Below are 19,646 nucleotides of genomic sequence, written 5' to 3'. Positions count from 1 at the left end.
GGGGGCCACTGAAAATTTTTAGGCAGAATGTGCTTTGGTGAGGTTTGGTTTTGGAAAGCTTACTCATATTGGCATGTAGGTGGAGGTGCCAGGGACATACATAGGTGGAGGTGTCCGGAAGCAAGTTAGATAGGTGAGCACATGTCTAGGGTAGAGAGAAGGGCCCTTCACAGAAGGATATCAGGACCAGGGATCTTTGGGAAGAAGACTGAACATCACTATCTCTTCAGCTCACCCTCTGGGTGAGCGTGCCCTCTCAGTGGGGTTCGGGCAGCATTCCAGCCCATCCTGGGGATGTTGTATGGCTTCTGTGCTCACCAGCCCTTTCCTCCCTAGTTATCCTTCTGCAAAGTCAGACCCTCTTGGGAGGCCTCCTTCAAGCTAAGTTTGAACTCCTCTAATCAGGAAGCCAGATACGCTGCAATTAAGATGACTAGCAGTGGCTTACCACTTCCTGTGGCAGGTGCTTCATAAAGCTTGAAATTCTGGTCCCGGGGGAGTAGATGTAGAGACCGCTGTACACCAACATCCTGGAATCCACTCTTCTGCTTGGTTCGAAAGCACTCCAAGCTCCTCGAGTGAGGTGAAAGGCCATGTGGTTTCCAAGGCTCATTAGCTTTTTGCCAACTAGAGCTGTGGTACAGAGCAGGGCTGGGAGCAGCACTGACCCTCTGGTGAGAGGGATGGAAGTTGAAAAGCACCCGAGAGTGGCTTGGGTTTGGCCTCAGTGTCAAAAGGAAGCTAATTATCGTGAGGAAGTTGAAGTCTCCTTTCCTGTATCTTCCTCTCCTTCTGGCTCCCTCCTGAAACCTGCACTGAGACTAAAAACCATCCACCCAGTTTAGTGAGAGAAGGAGGGAGGGAGGTGCTGTGTTAAAACATATAGAGATAGCTATTCATGGGAGAGGAAGGTAATTTACTTGGTGCTCCTTTACACGTGTGGGTAGACTTGAGTTCCTCGAGGGTAGGGATAGTTTAATATCATTTCTGAGTCCCTAGCCTCTAGGGGTATGTGGCACATGGTGAGTGCTCAGTATATTTTCAAATCAAGTTTAGGGTTCTGGCAGATAGGAATCCTTATCACCATTATAGAAATGTCAAAGCTAAGGCTCAGAGGTGTGCTGGGTCCCTGGGAAGGAGCAGACCAAGCTCTTACACCAGCATGTGTGACTTGAGCCTCTGTTTTGTACAAAATGGTAGAAACTTACACAGTTACATGGATGTAGTCAGAAGATACACTTCCTGTGTAAGACTCCCCAGGGAATGTAGAGTTCAGGCTGGTAATGGCAGGGCTGGAGACGGAACACTGGGAGACTCTTACCTTGATAAAGGTTCACATCTAGTGCTTTGAGAAGGCAGGAGGTGAAACTTTCCAGCTGGGCCACTAGAAGGAGGCTCCAAAGAGGAGGACCCAGAACTCAAAGCCAGTGTATAGTGAACATGGAAAGATCGAGGTGCAAGGGGAACCCAGACCGTGGAAATAGCTTGTAGAGAGGCACAGAAGAGGGACCACAGAGTGTGGGAAGCACCCCCCCCCCACCCTTAGCCATTTGTCTTGCTGATCCCTTCCATGACCATTTCCTAAGGAAGCCATCAAGCTCTTGCTCAAGTGCTGATGTACATGTCCCTGTGGGGCAAAGGACAGGTACTTCTCTCTCAGCCCTTGTTTTCCTGTGTACGGAATGACTAGAACATCCCCAAAGTGTCCTCTCATGTCCTCACAAAAACTGCTCCTCTAAGTTTTTCTCCTTATTTTCTCTCTTACTCCTAAACCCATTCGAGGGAGATCCCATGCCCAGAGGCAGGCCACTTCCTGCCCAGTGCCAACTCCCTCCTTCTCTGTCATTTTCCCCTGGTTCCACAGTCCTTCGCCTCCAGCTGTTCTTCAACATCTGCAGCCCCCTTGTCTCTGTCCCTCTCCCCACACCCACCTTCAGAATCCACAGCCATGCCAGCCACTCACCATCTCTCAGCTTACAGCCCACTTCTGAGCCCTGGAAGCCAAATCATGAACCATGTGCTTGATCTTCAGCCTTTCCTGGGCCCTTCCAGCTGCAAGGGAAATGTCCACATCTGTCCATCAGTGGAGATTCCTACCTCACTGAGAACACGGAAGCCATTGGTGAAGTGCTTTCCCATTACCCTGGTGTGTCCCTTAAACGTGTCTCAGCCTACATACTCCTCTCCAGAAGATGAGGTACCTGAACAGTGCTGCCCCCCAGATTATGCTCCAGATCTGGTTCTCCCCTGCTGCTAAGGGGCAGCTCAGTTATTCACATCATCCCCTTGCTCTAAACCCTGCCTTGTCCTGGCTCTTTGCAGCCCATGAACATGATACAGTTGCCATACAGTATTTACTCTATAAAAGATGTGTGTGATAATAGGCACATTACATGCTGTTCATTTAAGCCTCCCAGATGAACCCGAGATGTTAGTGTATAAACCCTATTTTGCAGATGAGAAAACTGAGGCACAGAAGGATGAAGTAACTTGTCCAAGCCACAAGATTGGCTGGCTGGGTGATGGATAGATATATGGATGATGGATGGATGGATGGATGGATGGGTGGGTGGATGGATGGATGGACAGATGGGCTGTTAGATGGCCTGGTGACTAGATAGGTGGTTAGATGGTTAGATAGTTAGGTAGATTGGACAGATGGATGTGTTGACAGACAGATTCAGGATAAACAGACAGATAAACAGACACACAAACAAAAGGCAAAGTACTTAGTAGGTAAGCATTGGGTCAGTGTGAGGAGGGAGACTGACTGATTTCAGAGCACCTGTAGCTGGGGTGACAATCTCATACGTAACTAACAGTCATGGGAGTATGTCAGATTACAACTGAGCTCTTCAGGCTGGTCACGCAAGGCACAGATCGAAAAGCTGTATCAGTCGTAGTCACCTTTCACTCTAGTTAAGTACCTTGGAGCAAGTCCATCTCTTCACGCGGTTTTCTCTACTCCAACGCAGGAATGAGAATACCATTGCGGGGCTGTTGTGAGGGTGTCATGGGATGGTATTTGTGTGCCACCAACAAGGGTTCTCCATGTCCCCTTGTTTCTGCTTCATAGAGTGTCTTGTGTGGCTTGGACTTAACATGGAGCAGGATTTCAGAGAAATTCCCCAGGCTGTCCACTCACTCTGATGAGTTAGTGAAGAAACAAAATCCTAGCAGGAATCATCTAAGATTATTTAACCCTCCCTTAAAATTTCTTAAGGGCATTCTAAGGACCTCAGGTCCTAAGCAAAATAGAACAATTTTCCCTATTATCCCTTTTAGTGCTAAATACAAACTTATTAAAGGACATCCCAGGAGGTCACATGGGGCCCAGACTCTGTTTGCCCTGCCTCAGCTCCTTGCTCCCCAGGAAAGCCCACAGATCCTTGGGTGGGGACCCCTTCCATTCCCTACCTATGGCAGTTTTGAGCATCCTTCCAAGTCGAAGAAATTTTATGAGAAAAATATATGTAAGTCTGTCCCTTTAGGGGAACGCCACAGCTTCCCCTACCAGCTATTTTAATGAACAGGATTGTAAAGTAAGTCCAGACAAATTAAAACGTAGCTGCACGAGGTCCCAGGCTTCATCCAGGCTCATATGGGGATTAACATTTAATGAGAGGAGCCTGGGGCAGTGTTTCCCCTTATGTATGCGCTTTGGGGCTGCAGTGAACCAATAGCCAAATCTTTTCTCTTTCCCTGCCCTTTCTCACTTCTTCCTCACCTGCCTGCTCACTTCCACATCATGGAAGCAGAATGGGTGTGAGGTGGGAGGCAGCAGGAAAGAAGGTGTGCGTGTGGGAGTATGGGCTAAGACCCTTAAGAATTACAGAGGTTACAGAAGAGTTTTTTTAGGAAGGTTAGGCACAAAAGAGACCGAGCCCCTGTGCGAATGTATCTAACCAAATAAATTTTATACCATAGGGCCCTGAGACACAGTTGAGCCCAACTGACATAACACTTATGTGAGGCTTTTTTTTTGTTAATTCATCTATTCTTTCAACAAATATTTATCAAGATGTCATGCTGTACCATGTCTGGTGCCCACTGCGAGGGAACCAAGTTGAGAAGAAGCTAGAGCCTGCTACTAAGGGTGCTCCTAGTCTAGAGAGAAGACAGACATATGTACCCCAGTGAGGCAGGGCAAAAGGCAAGATGTTTGGGCATGGCTTTCCCTCAGAGAAGAGCTAACTTATTCTTGGGCCTGACCTGGTCCATCTCCAGGGTCCTGTATGGTTTTTTAGTCAAGAACTTCACAGGCTCAGAATTAGAATGTTAGGGCAGCTGGGGATTTTCACCTGACTGGAAGAGGAAGCCAAGGCTACAAATACAAATGGCTTCGAACTGGGCTTTGATGGTCTTGGCTGATGGTACCCTGCAGGGTGACTGGAGAAAGCAGACCTAAATCTCGAGGCTGCTTACTATAAAAGCTGGTGTTTTGCTCTTCAGGAAGATAGCTGTCTGCTAGGTGAGGGGCAGCTCTGCTGATACAGGATATCTTAAGTCCTCGTTGATGGATCATGTCTATAGCATAAATGACACGGGGCCGTTCAGATATACCCTTTTCTTCCATCATCCCTTCTTACCTAGTAGGGGACTGTGATTACTCTGCTTACTTTGGGCGTGAAGAAGTATGGTTCAGAGAGACTGAATCCTTAATTCTCCAAGGACTCCACAAGGACCCAAGGAAACTAGGGAGTCAGAATGTGAGCCCAGGTCTACCCTATGGATGATATTCTCTATAGGCCTTCAGAAGATTCCTCTCAGGGCCTGACACCTCCAGCGTTCCTCCAGTAAGCTCTGATGTTTATCATGTGAAGGTTGATGGGCATTGATCAAGTGCTCACTTGTATCGGGTATGTTCCCTAAGTCAGAATTCACCTCTGACGTTCTGATGTCAAGCCAGTGCATGAGCCGCTATGCCTCCCTTTCTCTTGCACAAGAATCTGTGTGTACAGAACTTACTGTACCCCAATCTGTGTGCTGGGCACTCTGTAGAAGTTTCACTTCTGCCCATGTCAGCTTGCCTAACTGATTGCTATTGTGTCCGCCTGCAGCACTAGAATGTAAACTCCCTGAGGTCAGGAGAGAACCATGCCCATCACAATCACCATCGGTTGGCACTGTCCACAGTGCCCTCTGTTGGAAGGGCTCATAGAGGGCACTCAAGAAATTAAACAAGAGTAATTCCCACAACAACCCTCTCCAGTTGTTGGTGTCATCCCCACGTTATACATGTGGTGACTATTCCTGAAGAGGAGCAGTGACCTGGATTTCAGAGTGCCACTCGTGTTATGCAAGGGGCAAATGACCTGTCGAAGCACATGCTTCAGGACCCACTCTGGAAAGTTCTGTCTGCTTTAATGTCAAAGCAAAATCAAGAAGGAAAACTAAAGCAGTTCCTTTTATTTCAAGGGGAGAAAAAAGGGTGAAACAGATAAGAAAAATAACAACAGGCCTACAACTCAAGGCCAAGTGATAAAGTAGCAGCTTCAATCTCTGCTCCCGACAGGAGTTAGTGCGTCTCCCACGCAGGCAGAGGGGCCATCTGCGGAAGAGAACCTGAACACTGACAGGTGGTGTTGCCATCAGTTAGCACCCCATAAACATCAAGGTCACTCTGTTCAGGCCCCTTCCATTAAAATGTGTAAGAGCTCACAACCCAGCTTGTAAAAGGCTGATGGAGAGGTGCCCAGCCACCAGGCAACCTCAGCTTCATGGCAGGAGAGCATGTCGTGTGTAAACTGGCGAGGAAACGCAGGGTTTAGATGGACAACCCAGCAAGTCTCCAGATGACAAAAGTGAGACTGAATGTCTGGGAAATTCCATGTAGAGGATCTCATTTCGTTTGACATAGATCCAGGGACTGGCTTGGTTGTAACAAAGAAGCAACAGGGCCAGAAAAGGAGATGGATCTGCTGGAAGAACCATCAGGAGGTCCCCATAAGGAGAGCCTGCCTTTTTGCTGATCAGTTTCCATAATCTTACAATGTCTGTCTGGCGCATTGCTCTGAGACTTGTCAAAACAAGGGAGGAGCCCCGTGTGACCATATGATCTTACAGAATCCGCTGATGCTCTCTGGGTCTTAGTAGTAGCTTCTCCTCTAGGAAAGATGGTAACCAGGGGTTCTGACAGCATTGTTGTGATAGTTTAGTGAGAAATGATATATAAAGAGTGCTCTGTAAACTCTAAAACCTGACATAATTGTTGGTTATTAAGCCAAAAATGGCTATCCCCACACATTACCTCATTTGATCTAACACCAACCCTATGACATGGATGAAATGGGAATTATTATACCTATTTCACAGAAACAGAAAGTGAGGTTCAATGACTTTCATAACTTGCAGCTTACAGATCACCCAGCCAGTAAGTGGCAAAGCCAAGGGCAGACCCCAGATCTGTCTAATCGTAAAATTCATGGTGTTTTATTCATTGCAGTCAATCAAGAAGGCACAGCAGTAACCAGTATAGATTATTTGCATAATCTTGGGATTCCAGTACCAGTGTGAGTTTTGTCTGGATTGTGATCTCCCAGAGGACAAAGATTAGGTCTGGTTTTTCTCTGTATTCCTAGCACCAGCCATAGTCTTCAGCACATAGTAGGTATGCTTGGAAAGCTAGAGGAATAATGAACGAGTCCATATGAATGCGTCAATCCCTGCTGTACATCAGGCAGCCTCTGAAGGGATGCTGTCACCATCCCCACTTTACAGAAGAAGAAAATGAGTTTCAGCAATTTGACAGGTTGCCTAAGTCGCATCACTGGTAGAATGTATTTGGAATCACACCTAAATCCAACACTCTTTCATCCACACTGCCTTCAGATTAATTATCATAGGAATGGCCTACCTGTTAGCTGAAGCCTAAGGTCAGGCAAATGCTAGGAGAAGGCTGCCTCCTGTGCTCTAGACCCCCTGTGCTCTGCTGCCTGAAAACAGCCCGGCTTCAGCCCCAGCAGCCTGTCCCTCTGCCGGCTCACACCTCAGTGAATAGAAGCGCTGTTCGCTGTTGACTTTTACACCATAAACTGCCACCTGGAAAAAGTGCTGAGTAAAAGCAAACAAATGCTAAGCTAAAGGTCCCTCCCAGGTCTCTCGGGCAAGTTGCAGCCCTGAGGCAGGCCCTGCCGCCAGGGTCACCAGGGGTCACTTCTGTGCAGAAAGGTTAGAAATTTCCAAAACAGGACTTTGGAAGGCCTGGGGTTGGAGATTGTCACTCCAATCTCCAATGTCAAGACATTGTCTGTATGAAAAGAAGGGAAGGAAGCTCAAAGACCATCCTGAGAGAGCCACATTTCTGGAGGGCTGTTGGATGGAGTGACACTTGTCCACAGCCCCACGCCAACCTGGGAGGTTTCCATTAGAGAGAGGCCAGGGCCGGCCCTCAGCCAGGCTGAGCAGGGTGTAAATGAATCACTTTACTTTCTCAGGCCGCCCCAGGCACACAGGATTCATCCCCTAGTCCACAAAAATTAAGGGTCTGTTCTGGGCGAAGCTTTGTACTGAGGACCAAGCAAAGAAGCGATCAGGAGAATCCAGTCCAGACTTGGATGTCCCCAGTCTGACAGCGAGACTGGCAGGGAAACAGAAAATCAGTTTACCATGTAATACGGAAGGGCAAGGAACAAGAGAATAACCACAGGGTGAATCATAGACTTCCCAGAGGAGAGATCCTTGAGCCAAGCCCTGGGGGTAGATACTGCTGTGAAATATGGAAGGTGTTTGTATCACAGACTCCCAAGATCTTGGGGCTAGAAGAAACCTTAGATGCCATCAGATTCCCCCCAAAGAAGATGAGGAAACCCAACACCCAGTGAGGCAGACTGATGTCCCCAAGGTCACCCAGCAGATGAGGGGCTGAGCAGGCATGGGCCTTGCACACCTGGTCCGTGGATTCCTAGTCTAAAGTTCATTGTCCTGAGAGACCTTTCTTGAGTTAGATCTCTCGGCCAAGCCCTTCTCAATCTCGCCCCTCACCGAGTGCTCACCGCAGCCCTGACGGTTGGCAGAGGTACCGTGCGGCGTCCTCGTTGCTGTCCATCACTCGATACATCCATGACGTCAAGGAACCTGCCTATGGTCACATAGCTCAGAAGCTGCTGAGCCTGGCACAGAACCTGGGCCCCCCAGTTCCAGGCCAGGGCTTCTTGCCCATTTCCCAGTGGACCCTTCACCTCTGTGCAGCTGAGAAATCTGATGTGTATCTGCATGTAGTACTTCCCTTTCCAGGTAGTGGGCCTGACAAGGTGTCAGGCATGGGACACCCCATAAATGGTGACTCAGCCATTGTGGATTTTGTTTTGTTTTGTTTTGTTTAATTCACAGACATTGTAGCCACTGCCTTGCAGGTTGATACAGAAGGTCTAAGCCTCTGAGATCTAATTTTGATTTATCTCCCTTTTCAAAAATAGCTAGACTCTTAGTAGCTTCTCAACCAGGAATACAGCTTGGAATCTTCCAAGCTGTCATGGGCAAACGCAGCCTGGCACAATGCCAGTTAATTTAGTTTGAAAGAGAATAAAAGCGTGGGGGTTTTCATTTGAAGACTGTTGGGCCATAAGGCACAGACGGCCGGCAGGGTCTCCGTCACAGCCCTGGCAGAGAGCATCCGTGGCCTCAGCTGCTCAACCTGCCTCCTAAAAACCTGCATCGGAGCCTTCGCCACCTCTGCCCATGGAACGGGAAAGCTGGCACTGACCCTGCGCCCAGCGGGTCTGTGAATTGGGCCGTGCGTGTTCTGCACCAGCTCACAGACGGGCCTTTGTGAAGGGCTGGGTGACTCGTCTCTGGCTGGGACACGGTCCCTAGCTATTTGCTTTGGATCCGAAGGGCCATGGAGGCGGTGCTTGGAGTTGGAGTGGCAAGGCAGTATGCAGGAGGTTGAGCACAGACAGCAAAAGCACAGGACCGGCCCCCAGAGTCTCTCCCCATCCCCGGGGTGCATGGGACCGGCCTCCCTCTCACCCCGCCTTGAGGACAGTCAGGGCCCGACGGAAACATGGGCCCCAGACCCCTGCACGTGCTGCAGCCAGGCCCACAAGCACTTCCCTCGGCCATCGGGGACTCGTCCTCACTTTGTTTTCACACATAACCAGTTTTTAATTAAATTTGACTTTTCCTCACATCTGTTCAGAAGGCCGGTCCCCCTTGGAAGTGGCGAGCACAAGAGCGGGGGCAGGCTGGCAGTAAGGGAAAGCAAACAGAGCAGAGCCCTTCCATCGGCCCATGTTGGTAAGGGAAGTGGGCTCAAAACAGGCTTTTGCCTGGAGAATTGTTCTCACCCGAGGGTCATTGTTTGGGGAGATTAGCCTCCCAGGCCTCTGACATCGGATCCATCCTCCCCAGGAGCCAAGGAAGGTAGCCAGGTGTGACCCTTGCTCCCGATAATGACCTGACCGGCTCAAAATGTGTTTTTTTCTCTCCCCTCCATCCCCTGCTGTCCTCCCTGCAGAGATCTGTGCTGCCGACTGTGGGGGCCATGGCGTCTGTGTGGGGGGCACCTGCCGCTGCGAGGAAGGCTGGATGGGGGCGGCCTGCGACCAACGGGCCTGCCACCCACGCTGTGCGGAGCACGGGACCTGCCGCGATGGCAAGTGCGAGTGCAGCCCCGGCTGGAACGGCGAGCACTGCACCATCGGTATGGCGGGCCCAGGCCCGGGGGGTCTGCTGTGGGGCGCATGCTGCCTCTGTCCGCATGTGGGAGCTGGGCACAAAGTCCTTTCATCTGGCGACATTATGGTTGGCATCTCCCAGCAACAATTGAATATAAACTCACAATTGGGCATTTTTAACCTTTTCCCTCCCATTCTGCATTTCTCAAATGTCTGTTAGCTGGTACACATGCCTTACTGTGTATCCCTCCTGGGCCAGCTGCTGTAGGTCTCTGCGCTGAGGAGCTGTGGCCCAAGAGGAAGGCACACAACCAGCACTTAGCAGCTGTGGGCTATCCCAGCGCCTCTCTGAGCCATGGTTTGCTGATCTATATCATGGGGATCATAATGCATAGAAAGAGTGTAGCACAGGCCAGCAGAGAGTGTAGGGCTGGGTATGTGTGGCCATGATGATCAAACTCGTGATCTGATCGAGAGGGTTTAGGCTTAGCTCTTAGTCCCCACCCCCACTGGCCTGGAATCCTGGGGAAAGTTTCCCATGGGCCCCGGGCCACATCTGCCTCCCATCAGGCCTCGATCCCTCCCTCCCCAGTCCTCAGCCTCCATCCTGTCTGCATTCGTCTCCTCTCTGCTCTCAGGGGGCTCCTCAGGCTGCCCCTGCTGAAGCAGTGCTGTTGGCAGCTCTCAGAGCAAGCCCATCACTCCGTTCCCTCCTTCCTGCCTTGCCTGCTGCTTTTGTTGATTTTAAACACAGCCAGACGTTTTGCTTGGTTTATTATCCTGGAAAGAGCACTCACCAAAAGCTCTTTATTGAATCAACTGGTTTGTGTGTGTGTTTTAAGTTCTTCCCCTTCCATTTTTTGCAAAGGGAGGGTCTGTGATCAGATGGCAAGCACATGGCTTTAGAAGGTTGGATTCCTCTCCAACTCTAAACATCCCCTCTTGGGGCTTCCGGAAACTGGGAGATGAACCCCAGACCTTTCAAGGGACAGAGACATTTTGAGCAAATGGGGTCACAGCTTTTCTCCTTTTTTGTTTTTTCACGTCATTCCTTTTGTTTTGTGATCTGAAATTAGTCCGTATTCCTCATCCCCATGCCCACAACATCGCTCTGTTGATAAAGGGCAGCGGAAGCCCTTGTGCTTCTTAACAATAATAATGGCTTCTAATTTTTGAGTGTTTACGATGCGCCAAGCATGTGCTAAGGGCTTCTAACTGCATTATTTCATACTACAAAGAGTCCCCCTCTGAAGGCACACGTGTTATTCCCTCCTTCTCAGGGACCCGAGGCTTGAGGTCACTTAGCTTGTAGGAAGGAGAACAGGAATTTGAGGCTTAGTTTGCAGAGCCTCCGTGCAGGGTCTCTGTAGCAGCTGCTTGCTCTGCGCCCCACAGGACAGCCTGGGTTTGCTATGGGGCATTGGCTTGCATCCTTTGGAGGCTGTGCCTCCTCATTCCCGTTATGCTCGGAGCTGCGAAGCATTTCGCCCACCCCAGACTCTTAACAGAGCGGCTCCAGAGTCCAGGGTGGCCCTTCCCGCTTTGCCCCCAGCAGAAGGTGCCGCACCGTCATAATGCACACTTCCGGGTGGCCTCTTCATGTCTGTGTCATCCTACCTTATGATCGTCCTGAACACCCCTTCATGAGAAGTGGCCCCCATCACTCATGGGCCCTCTTCTTTAAACCCCACTTTCCCCTCACCCTCACTTTTCCCCATGACTGAGGACAGGCTGACCTTTTAGCCTCCCAGCCTGGTTGGGGGGGGGGGGCATCTCTGTTAAAACCAAAAGCAGAGTCCAGAGAGAGTACGTTATGTTTTCTATCACTCAGTTACAGAGTTCTCAACTCACCTTACCAAGTTCCAAAAAGTTTATGGATGGCAGACTTTTATAAGATAAAAGCATCTCATCTTAGTCAAATGACGATGAGGGATCTCAGGGAATTCTCCCTGAGCCCAGTCATAGATGATTCATGCCGGCGCTGGTGGGCAGGTGGGGCTACACCTAATGTATTGTGGATGGACGCTCAGCAGCCTGGCCTGAAGAATATCCAATATGTTTGGATGCCAAGAAGTCAAAGCATCCCCCCCACCCCCAGCCCTGCACTCCCACACACCCATTGTCACTGTTTAAGAGCAAATTCCTCCTTGGGATTGCAGATGCTTTTTGCCCTCCAGATGAGAAATGCATCAAGGTAAATGGGCATGATTCAAGAGGGAGGTTGACAGTCATAAATACCAGAAAAATGTCACAGGACATTGAAGAAGTAATGGACTAGTCATAGTGGCTCAGATGAAAGGACGTTGGCTCAGAATTCTGTTACCTTTCATTTTGTGGTGAGCGTTTCCTTTGTCCCTGTGTAATCTCCCCGCATGGCAACTTGCTCTCCGTGGGTCTCTGCCTGTGGCCAGCTGCATCCCCAGTGAGAAACCCAGCAGCTTAGTTCTGAAGGAACACTCCAGTCGTCTTGTTCAGTACAGGGGAAGGGGTAGAAGAGGCAAAGGCGAGAAACAATGGTGGTGCTTTCTTTTCCCTTTTGGAATAAGAATGAGAAGGAGAAACCCCTGTTTAACCTTAACTGGGGACAAGAAGCACCTTCCTGTGTTTCCAGGGAACTTCACTCCTTTTGAGGGTCATTTAGGAAAAGACAAAAACTGTTGGTGTGGCAAGTTAGAAATTCCAAGTGTTACATTTTCTCTTGTTAGCTGATTTCATTACTATACAAGAGGTCATTATAGTGCAGCGAGTTCATGTGCTGGAGTATAGTTATGTCCTGTACCGGAGAAAAAGCTGGAATCCGTGACACTGGTGCAGAGACCTCCATGCAGTAGAAGCAAGAGAGGAGGGCCTGTTTATTCACACTCCACTGCCTCCATAAACAGGAAAGAATGATTTGATGACCTACCAGCTGTCAGTAAACACCAGGACAAGTCTGGGCTCCTTATGGTCAAGTCCCCAGCGTAAGAATACTTTCACCCCAGTGACATTTCCCAGAGCAGAGTATTATAGTAGCAATTAAATATCTGCTTTCGGAGGCGTTGGCCCATCTTGTCTTTCATGGAAGCTACTTGATTTTTCTCCAGAAGAGGTTGGTTTTTCAGAACGAAAGGTAAATGGACAGGCGCATCATCTCTAACGACAGTAATTTTGTCAAAAAGCAAGACAATTCACATTGAATCCTAATTCCTTATGCTGGGAGTTATCTGTCTCTTTAACGTCTTCAGGAAAGGTCTTTGGTGAAAGCACGATGGGCAGACCACCTGGTCGCTAGGGGCTTCGTCTTCTCCCTCCGTGACTCACAGAACGGGGGAGGCTGGAGGAGGCCTCCAGGGATGACCAAGTCCAGGAGGCTTCCTCCTCCACTGGCCACAGAACTGCGCACCCATCATCCCAAAACTGAGTTATCCCGCTTCTAAAAATACACCACAAATAAGAAGGGGTTTTTCATTTCCGCGCTCTCTTGTCAGTAATGCTCCCAGTTGCATATCTGAAACCCGTTTTTCCTCATCCAAAAGTTAAGGTAAGAAAATTTGACATGGCTCTATTTTTCAAGCATATGATCACTACAGAGACATTAAAAGTATATTCAGGGGATGTGTTTTCCAGGAATTTCATGGGTCTCAAGTCTGGGGCTTGACCTCCCAATTCTTTAGAAAAAGCTAAAAATCATAGTTAAGTTTGAGAAAGTGTCTAATTTTTTTTCCTGTTTCTTTGAAAACAGTACTATCATTTTTTATCACTTCTACGATCATTATTTTATTCATTTCAGGGCCCCTTGTTTCTAAAGTCTCAAAACACATGTAGGAAATGCCAGCTTCTGATTACATTTGTAAAATTCCAACCTTGACCCCAAAGCTGTGATTGTTCAAGATGCCAGATACACAGAATTATTTACTAGGCTTCAGGAGAGCTGTCCAATCATATAAATCTTGATTCTTAACACAAATCCTCCTCTGGGAGTACAGACTGGAATAATACTGTGATGATGCAGTAGTTCAAGTGAGCTCAGCCAGATTTCATGATAAAAAGAGATGGTAAAGAAAGGCCACACAGTTTTCTGGAGTTCTTTGTCCACTTTTCAATGGTAGCTCTCAGGTTTCTCGTTTGTAATCAGACAGTCCTTCGCTGAGAGCTTAAAAAAAAACCCTCACAAGGAGTCAGAGCCTGTTTGATAACCCTATCCTCGTCCTTCAAAGTACTCTCACACAACAGGACCTATGACCTGACAGGACAGATGCTGGCAAGGACGAGAGAAAATGAACAGGGATCTACCCCAGGTTATCAAAGCCGATGGTCCTGAGAGATGTTAGCCCACACATGGAAGGGGTGGGAAACTGGAAGGAGGTCAGTAAGGCTCTGTGAGTCCCTCTCAGGTGGGTGCCATTGGCCATTTACTCATTGATCCTTCATCCAAAGCAAAGGGGATTAATCTATCAAGGTTTTACAAGAACATCTCTTTGATTGTTTATCAAATATCTGAAGAAGTTACATGATTATAAGCACCCTAACCATCACCTGCTATAACAATCCTTGTTTAATCTGGCTTGATGTGTACCAGTGATACAACTGTTAGAGTCAACTGAAGCTCCTGGAGAATGACGATGAAGAACCTCTTGCCACGTTCTCCACAACCTTTGATAGGGGGCCCTTGAAGCTTCTTGGGATAAACTTTTCGAAACTTGTTTGGGTGCAGGCAAGTCAAGTAAAGAGGTTTGAATGTTGAAGGCCATAGAAATGCTGAAGAGATCTAAGACCTCACAGACTCCGTGCCTTTTATCATAAATAGCTGTGCACCTCCACTATCTCTAGCTTCTTGCATAGTGATGGGAATGGAGAAGGAATGTAGAAAATGTGTGCAAATGTTGAAAAAATAAGCATAGCCTGAGAGGAAAGAGGACTCTCCTGTCATCAGCGGCATCCCAAAGTCCTGAGGAGAAAGATGCGAGAATTTTGTGAAGTCCTGAGTCTACCATCCACAAGTGCAAACTCATGGACTTTGTGTCATCTTTCCTGAAAGTTATTATATTAAAATCATGGTGGATTTTTTTAAGTGACTATACTCAAGGACATATGTACCAAGATTTTCAAACAACAGTAGCATGGACAACAGTATGAACTTCTGCATGTGGCTTTTATAAATAAATGGCATTGGACTTCAAAGATCCAATTACCCCTTTCATCTTAAGTAGAAGGAAGCCCTATTCTGTTTGCAGAAAACTCTTGGATTTGGTACTAACCGGCCATTATCAGCTTCTGGACTCATGGTGTGGCTCAGGATCACTGTGTGACAGTGGTTTATGGAACCAGAGCTTAGAGTTTCGAATGCCCATTTTGTCTCCTGAAACCCACAGCACTGTAACCTGAGTCTGCCTCAGTCATTTCCACTATCTACTCTTCCTGCCTATGATCTAGAGAAATTAGGAAGGATTTTTTTAAAGGTACTAGAGTATTATTATACTTACACTAAATAGAGAATTTTATTACTCATTTCTTAAAAATGACATGGCAAAAATGCATTAAAAGAGAGCTCGGTGAAGTCAGCCCTAGGCTTGGGGAGTCTAGCCTGCAGAGAAGGTATAATCTGTCCTCACCACCAGAGCCAGCCTCGTCATCCTTTCCAACCCGTGAGAGAAGCTCCGGTTCTTCTGCAGCTGGGCTCAGTGATTACAACAATCTGTGATCATGGCTGTGTGCTCAACTCAACAGATCCAAAACCTGAGAGCACGAACTGAGCCAGGAAGTTCAGGAGACCCTGTTTATTATTGTTCTCAGGTGACATATCAAAGGAGGCAATGTCTAAGAGGTTTTTAGGTCACCCTGAAAAATGAGATGAACAACTTGACTAAGACAGGCATGACAGATGAACCAAGAATCAAGAGTCTTCACCTTAGCCAGAGACACTTCCTGGGCTGTGCTACCTGTGAGCCAGCCCTGTCTTTCATTATTCAGAATTTTCCAACTTTGTTTATACACTCTTGCTTTCATACACCATTCTCTTCCACTTTCTTTTCTTCCGTCTTGTGCTCTTATGGACTCCATAAGAATGAAGGGGAAGCACACAAGCCCAGTTAAATTCTCGTCTTCCCAATTTTCCACTTGGCTGTGCAGCCTCCAGGAGCATATTTCATCTAGAAACAAAGACCACATGGAAACTTCAACTAGACACATAGCCTCTCATCCACCCATCTTTTGCAGCAAATATGTATTGATGACCAGCAACAGTGTCTGTTCTACCCAGAGGACTGAAAAAATAAATTTTTATTTTATTTTTTTAGTGAAGAAAGGAAGAATGTTCTTGCAGTTGCTAGAACCCTAGGGCTTCCACATAAGGCCCCACCATTGCAGTCCAATCCTACTTACGGGCTTTGGATTCATGTGTGCAATCAAGCTGAGGATGGAGGCCCCCCTGGCAGAAAGCATCACGCCCTTCAGGAGACGGCCTTTGGTCCAGCCATTGTGGGAGCCCTCATGGGAGCTGTAGAGAAAGGGGTGGGTGGGAAGCCCCCGCAGTAGCTATGAGGAGCCCAGGTGGGGAAGGTGAGACGGCACTACTGATTGATGCCAGGAACGAAGAGGGCTGCTCTGCTTTCAAGACCCAGCCACGTAGATACACCATGGGGTTTATTTCAGAACAATGTTTGACACCCATCCTCACAGAGAAACAAAACCTTCGATTGCTGAGTGAGTCAAGGCTTGGGTGCAACCCCTCCATTGGAAGACAAATCGTACACCATTCTGTCTTTTGAGTTAGCAAGCATTGAGAAGTGGCCAGGTTTTCTTTTCTTTTTCTTGTTTCTCACAGTGACATCCATTGACCCAACTTAAATTCTCTGTAAGAGGCACCAAGGAGAAATGCTTCTTACTGAGAACACCAAGCATTCTACATTCGAGTCTGTGTGGACACATGTGTCCATGGAAAATTCAGAAATGGCAAACAGATAATCTGGTGGTATATTTGACCAAAGACTCAGTCCACTTCCCTAGTGCGTATCAGAGATGATCCCAAGTTTGCATATGTCTAAGTTCCAGCTGCCAGAAAGCACCTCTGCCCAGACGGGGAACATTTGCTCTTATATGGCTGCTTCCCCCAAACGGAAGCTGCACGCTCCTCTGGATAGACAAAGGGCAAGTTCTAGTATTCCATAAAGTTGAATACCCATGACAGAGCAGGAGCATGGCCATGTCTGCACCTTCCTATCCTCCTTTTTCTCCTGTTTTCCCTAGCCATATGTCTTCTTATACATGATGACCTTTCCGAATCCCTGGATCATAGAATGAATTGAAGTTCCTTTTGACCCTTCCTGGAGAATGTGCTTGCTCTCCCTCCTTCTCTCTCATGTCATCTTGTCTTTGGTTTTATTTTTCCCTACATGGCCGGTCTGTCCCAAACATGGGGCACATCCCCCCACCCAGTCCCCTGGGCACCTGGCATGGTTACGTACGTGGCAGGCAGTGTTGCACTTATTTGATCCTACCTTAAATGTCCTGTCTTTTATTCCCCAAGCGCACTATCTGGATAGGGTAGTTAAAGGTATGGTCTTCCTTCCTCTATTTTCCTATTGTTTTTGTGTGTGTGTTTGTGTATAAGCATAAAAGAAGAAATGTGTATATAAGCAATGTATATACACCCCAGAAGCATGGTGTCTAGATATTGCCACATCCCCAGCTTTGTCCCAGTGTTTGCTCCCCAAAGGGTGGGTTTTTGGTCACAAGGTGGTTGATAACACCCGGAGCGTCATTCTTCCCCCTAAAGTGCTCGCTCTGTCTGTGACATTACCATTGTGCTGTTGTCCTTCCCTCCACATGCACACATATGCCCCTCACTCGTTCTGCCCTATCTTCTGTCACCCTGCCCATGCCTTACAGCCCGTAGTCCATCAGAATTAAGATACTGAGGACCAGGGTGGGTGTCCTGAGAAAAGAAGAGGCTCCAGAGCAAGCTCAGAAGTCTGAACAACTACATTACACTACTGTTGTCATGGTCATTCATCCAACAACTACATATGAAGCACTTGCTAGTACTAGTGCTGTGTGCTAGGTGCTGTGACAGGCTCTGGGCAGTTGGGGACACAGACCCCTGACCTTGGGAAGTGGGTAGTCTGTTTGCTTGTTTTGTGTTTTTTTCTTTTTTTCCTTTTCAGAAAGGCCCAAGTTTGGTAAGGTTTATGTTCGAGGAGTGTTCCGTATAGGCAAAGTAATTCCCTTTTCAACATCTTTATTAATTAGCTAGTGCCCCATTTACCCAAATAGGTCTGATTCCTCTAAGAGTAAGTCTGGAAAGTTCAGATACGTGTGCACCCATATGTGAGTTCACAACCCCCTGAGGAGAAATATCCTACAATATTCATCATTTTATCCTGAAGTCCTAACTTATCACCTGGCACAGAGTATGTGCTTGGTGGTTAAGGAAAAATACTTCCTTGTCAGACTGCCTGACAATGAATCCCAAGTCCACCAGGTAATGAACTGGATGACCTTGGGCAAGTTACTTAACCTCCCTTCACTTGGGAGTCTTTGTACAATGAACTTGGTAACAGGACCTACCTCATAGGGTTGGCATTAGGATTAAGCAAAATAATGAATATAACGTGTTTAGCAAATGGGCAGGGATAATGCTCAAAAAACATTAGTGATGCTATTTTATCATCATATTCTTATCCTCACCCTTAATTTGGAGAACTTCATTAGCCAGAGTCATTTTTGAAATTGTAAAGAAAATGGCTAAATTGGCTTTTAATAAGAGATAGCAATAGCTGTTTAAAAACTTATGGAAAGGGTTTGCGGGAAACATAAATGACTGACTGCTTTCCAATCAGAACATCTTTGCCAAGTACAGGAAAGGTGTTAATGGGCCCATCAGATGGATGCCTGGTGTTGAGAAGCAAGGTTCCTTGCATTTTACATGCTGGTCTTCAGCTGAGAATGTAGTCATTCCGGCAAGAGAGAGTAGTCCCTTTGAGCCTCTTTAAAATAGGCATCTCACACATGATCATTATCAGAGGAATCTTTGGTATGGATTAAATTTAATAATGGAACCATCTCTTTGGTAGAATTTTTTCATACTTTCTGAATTTTTTTCATATCCGTGAGTCTTAAGCAAGTTCTTTGAATTTTTTTTTAAGGGAGCAGATATAACTATACTCATTTTATTGGAAAAGGAAATTGCAGTTGAGGAAGTTGGGGAGCCCACCCTGGGTCACCCTTGTAGTGAGTGCCAGGCCCATGAGTTTGAATTTCCTGACCCAAACCGTATTTCCAACCTTCTGTCTTCTATCGTCATTCACCAGGAATGTCCCATAATTTCCGATATTCTTCCTCCAAGCCATGTCTTCCAAACTGGCACCCTCACCAGGAAGTGATATATATTCTCCCTCAAACCACCTGTTCTGATCTTTAGTTCAGAAAATATCACCAGACCTTTATTTGGATTAGGCCAATAAATCATAACTTGCTTTAAAAGACTTTTTTTTTTTTTTTTTTTTTTTTTTTTTTACCAAAATCTAGGTTTGAACCAGGCCCCATTCTGCTGACTTTCTGGTATGATGGGTTCTAATCTTACAAAAAGATTTCAGAGACCTATACTGTGCAAACTTAAGACTTGTCTGAGTAGAGTACCATGTCAGCAAAGACGAGCCGACTTTTGTTCTTTGTTTTCCATTTGTGTCAGTAGATACTAAAGAAGCGACATGCACGTTAACAGATAATGCTGAACTCCTCCTAAGCGCCAGAAAATGTGCATACCACACAACAGAAATGCTTTCTCTTCTTGTATTGCTGCAGTCTAGCAGAGTAGACACTAATAAAACAATTCCAATGAGTGTGGTGAGGATTATGATGGGAAATGTCCAGGGGTCACCTAGCAAGAAGATCCCTCCAATTTAGGCAGGGCCTTATAGACTAAGATTGTGAACTTTAGGCAGAAGTGTATGAGAAAGCCACTAAAGGTTATTAAAAGCAGGATGGTGGCTTAATGATGACATTTGTGATTTGGAAGGATTAGTCTGGCCATAGTGGGGAAAAATGAGTTGA

At 47.1% G+C, this 19,646-nt stretch overlaps 1 protein-coding gene across 9 annotated transcripts in view; it reads left to right on the top strand.

Moving 5' to 3' along the window:
• TENM4 (teneurin transmembrane protein 4) overlaps positions 1–19,646 on the top strand; it is a 575,238-nt gene that overhangs the window by 444,639 nt on the left and 110,953 nt on the right. For 6 of the 9 annotated variants that reach the window (XM_045071344.1, XM_045071343.1, XM_045071346.1 and 3 more), the window contains 2 exons: positions 9,458–9,643; positions 17,122–17,148. In XM_045071344.1, coding sequence (XP_044927279.1) covers positions 9,458–9,643; positions 17,122–17,148 — 213 coding nt within the window. The remainder of the gene's footprint in view (positions 1–9,457; positions 9,644–17,121; positions 17,149–19,646) is intronic. The other 3 variants (XM_045071342.1, XM_045071340.1, XM_045071339.1) reach the window with 1 other exon arrangement.

This window comes from Mustela putorius, unplaced genomic scaffold (assembly GCF_011764305.1).
Source record: "Mustela putorius furo isolate JIRA1106 unplaced genomic scaffold, ASM1176430v1.1 tig00003987_pilon_pilon_pilon, whole genome shotgun sequence".
NCBI classification, from domain to species: Eukaryota; Metazoa; Chordata; class Mammalia; order Carnivora; family Mustelidae; genus Mustela; species Mustela putorius.
The sequence above is the reverse complement of the archived record's forward strand: the minus strand, read 5'-3'. Positions and strand labels throughout refer to the sequence as shown.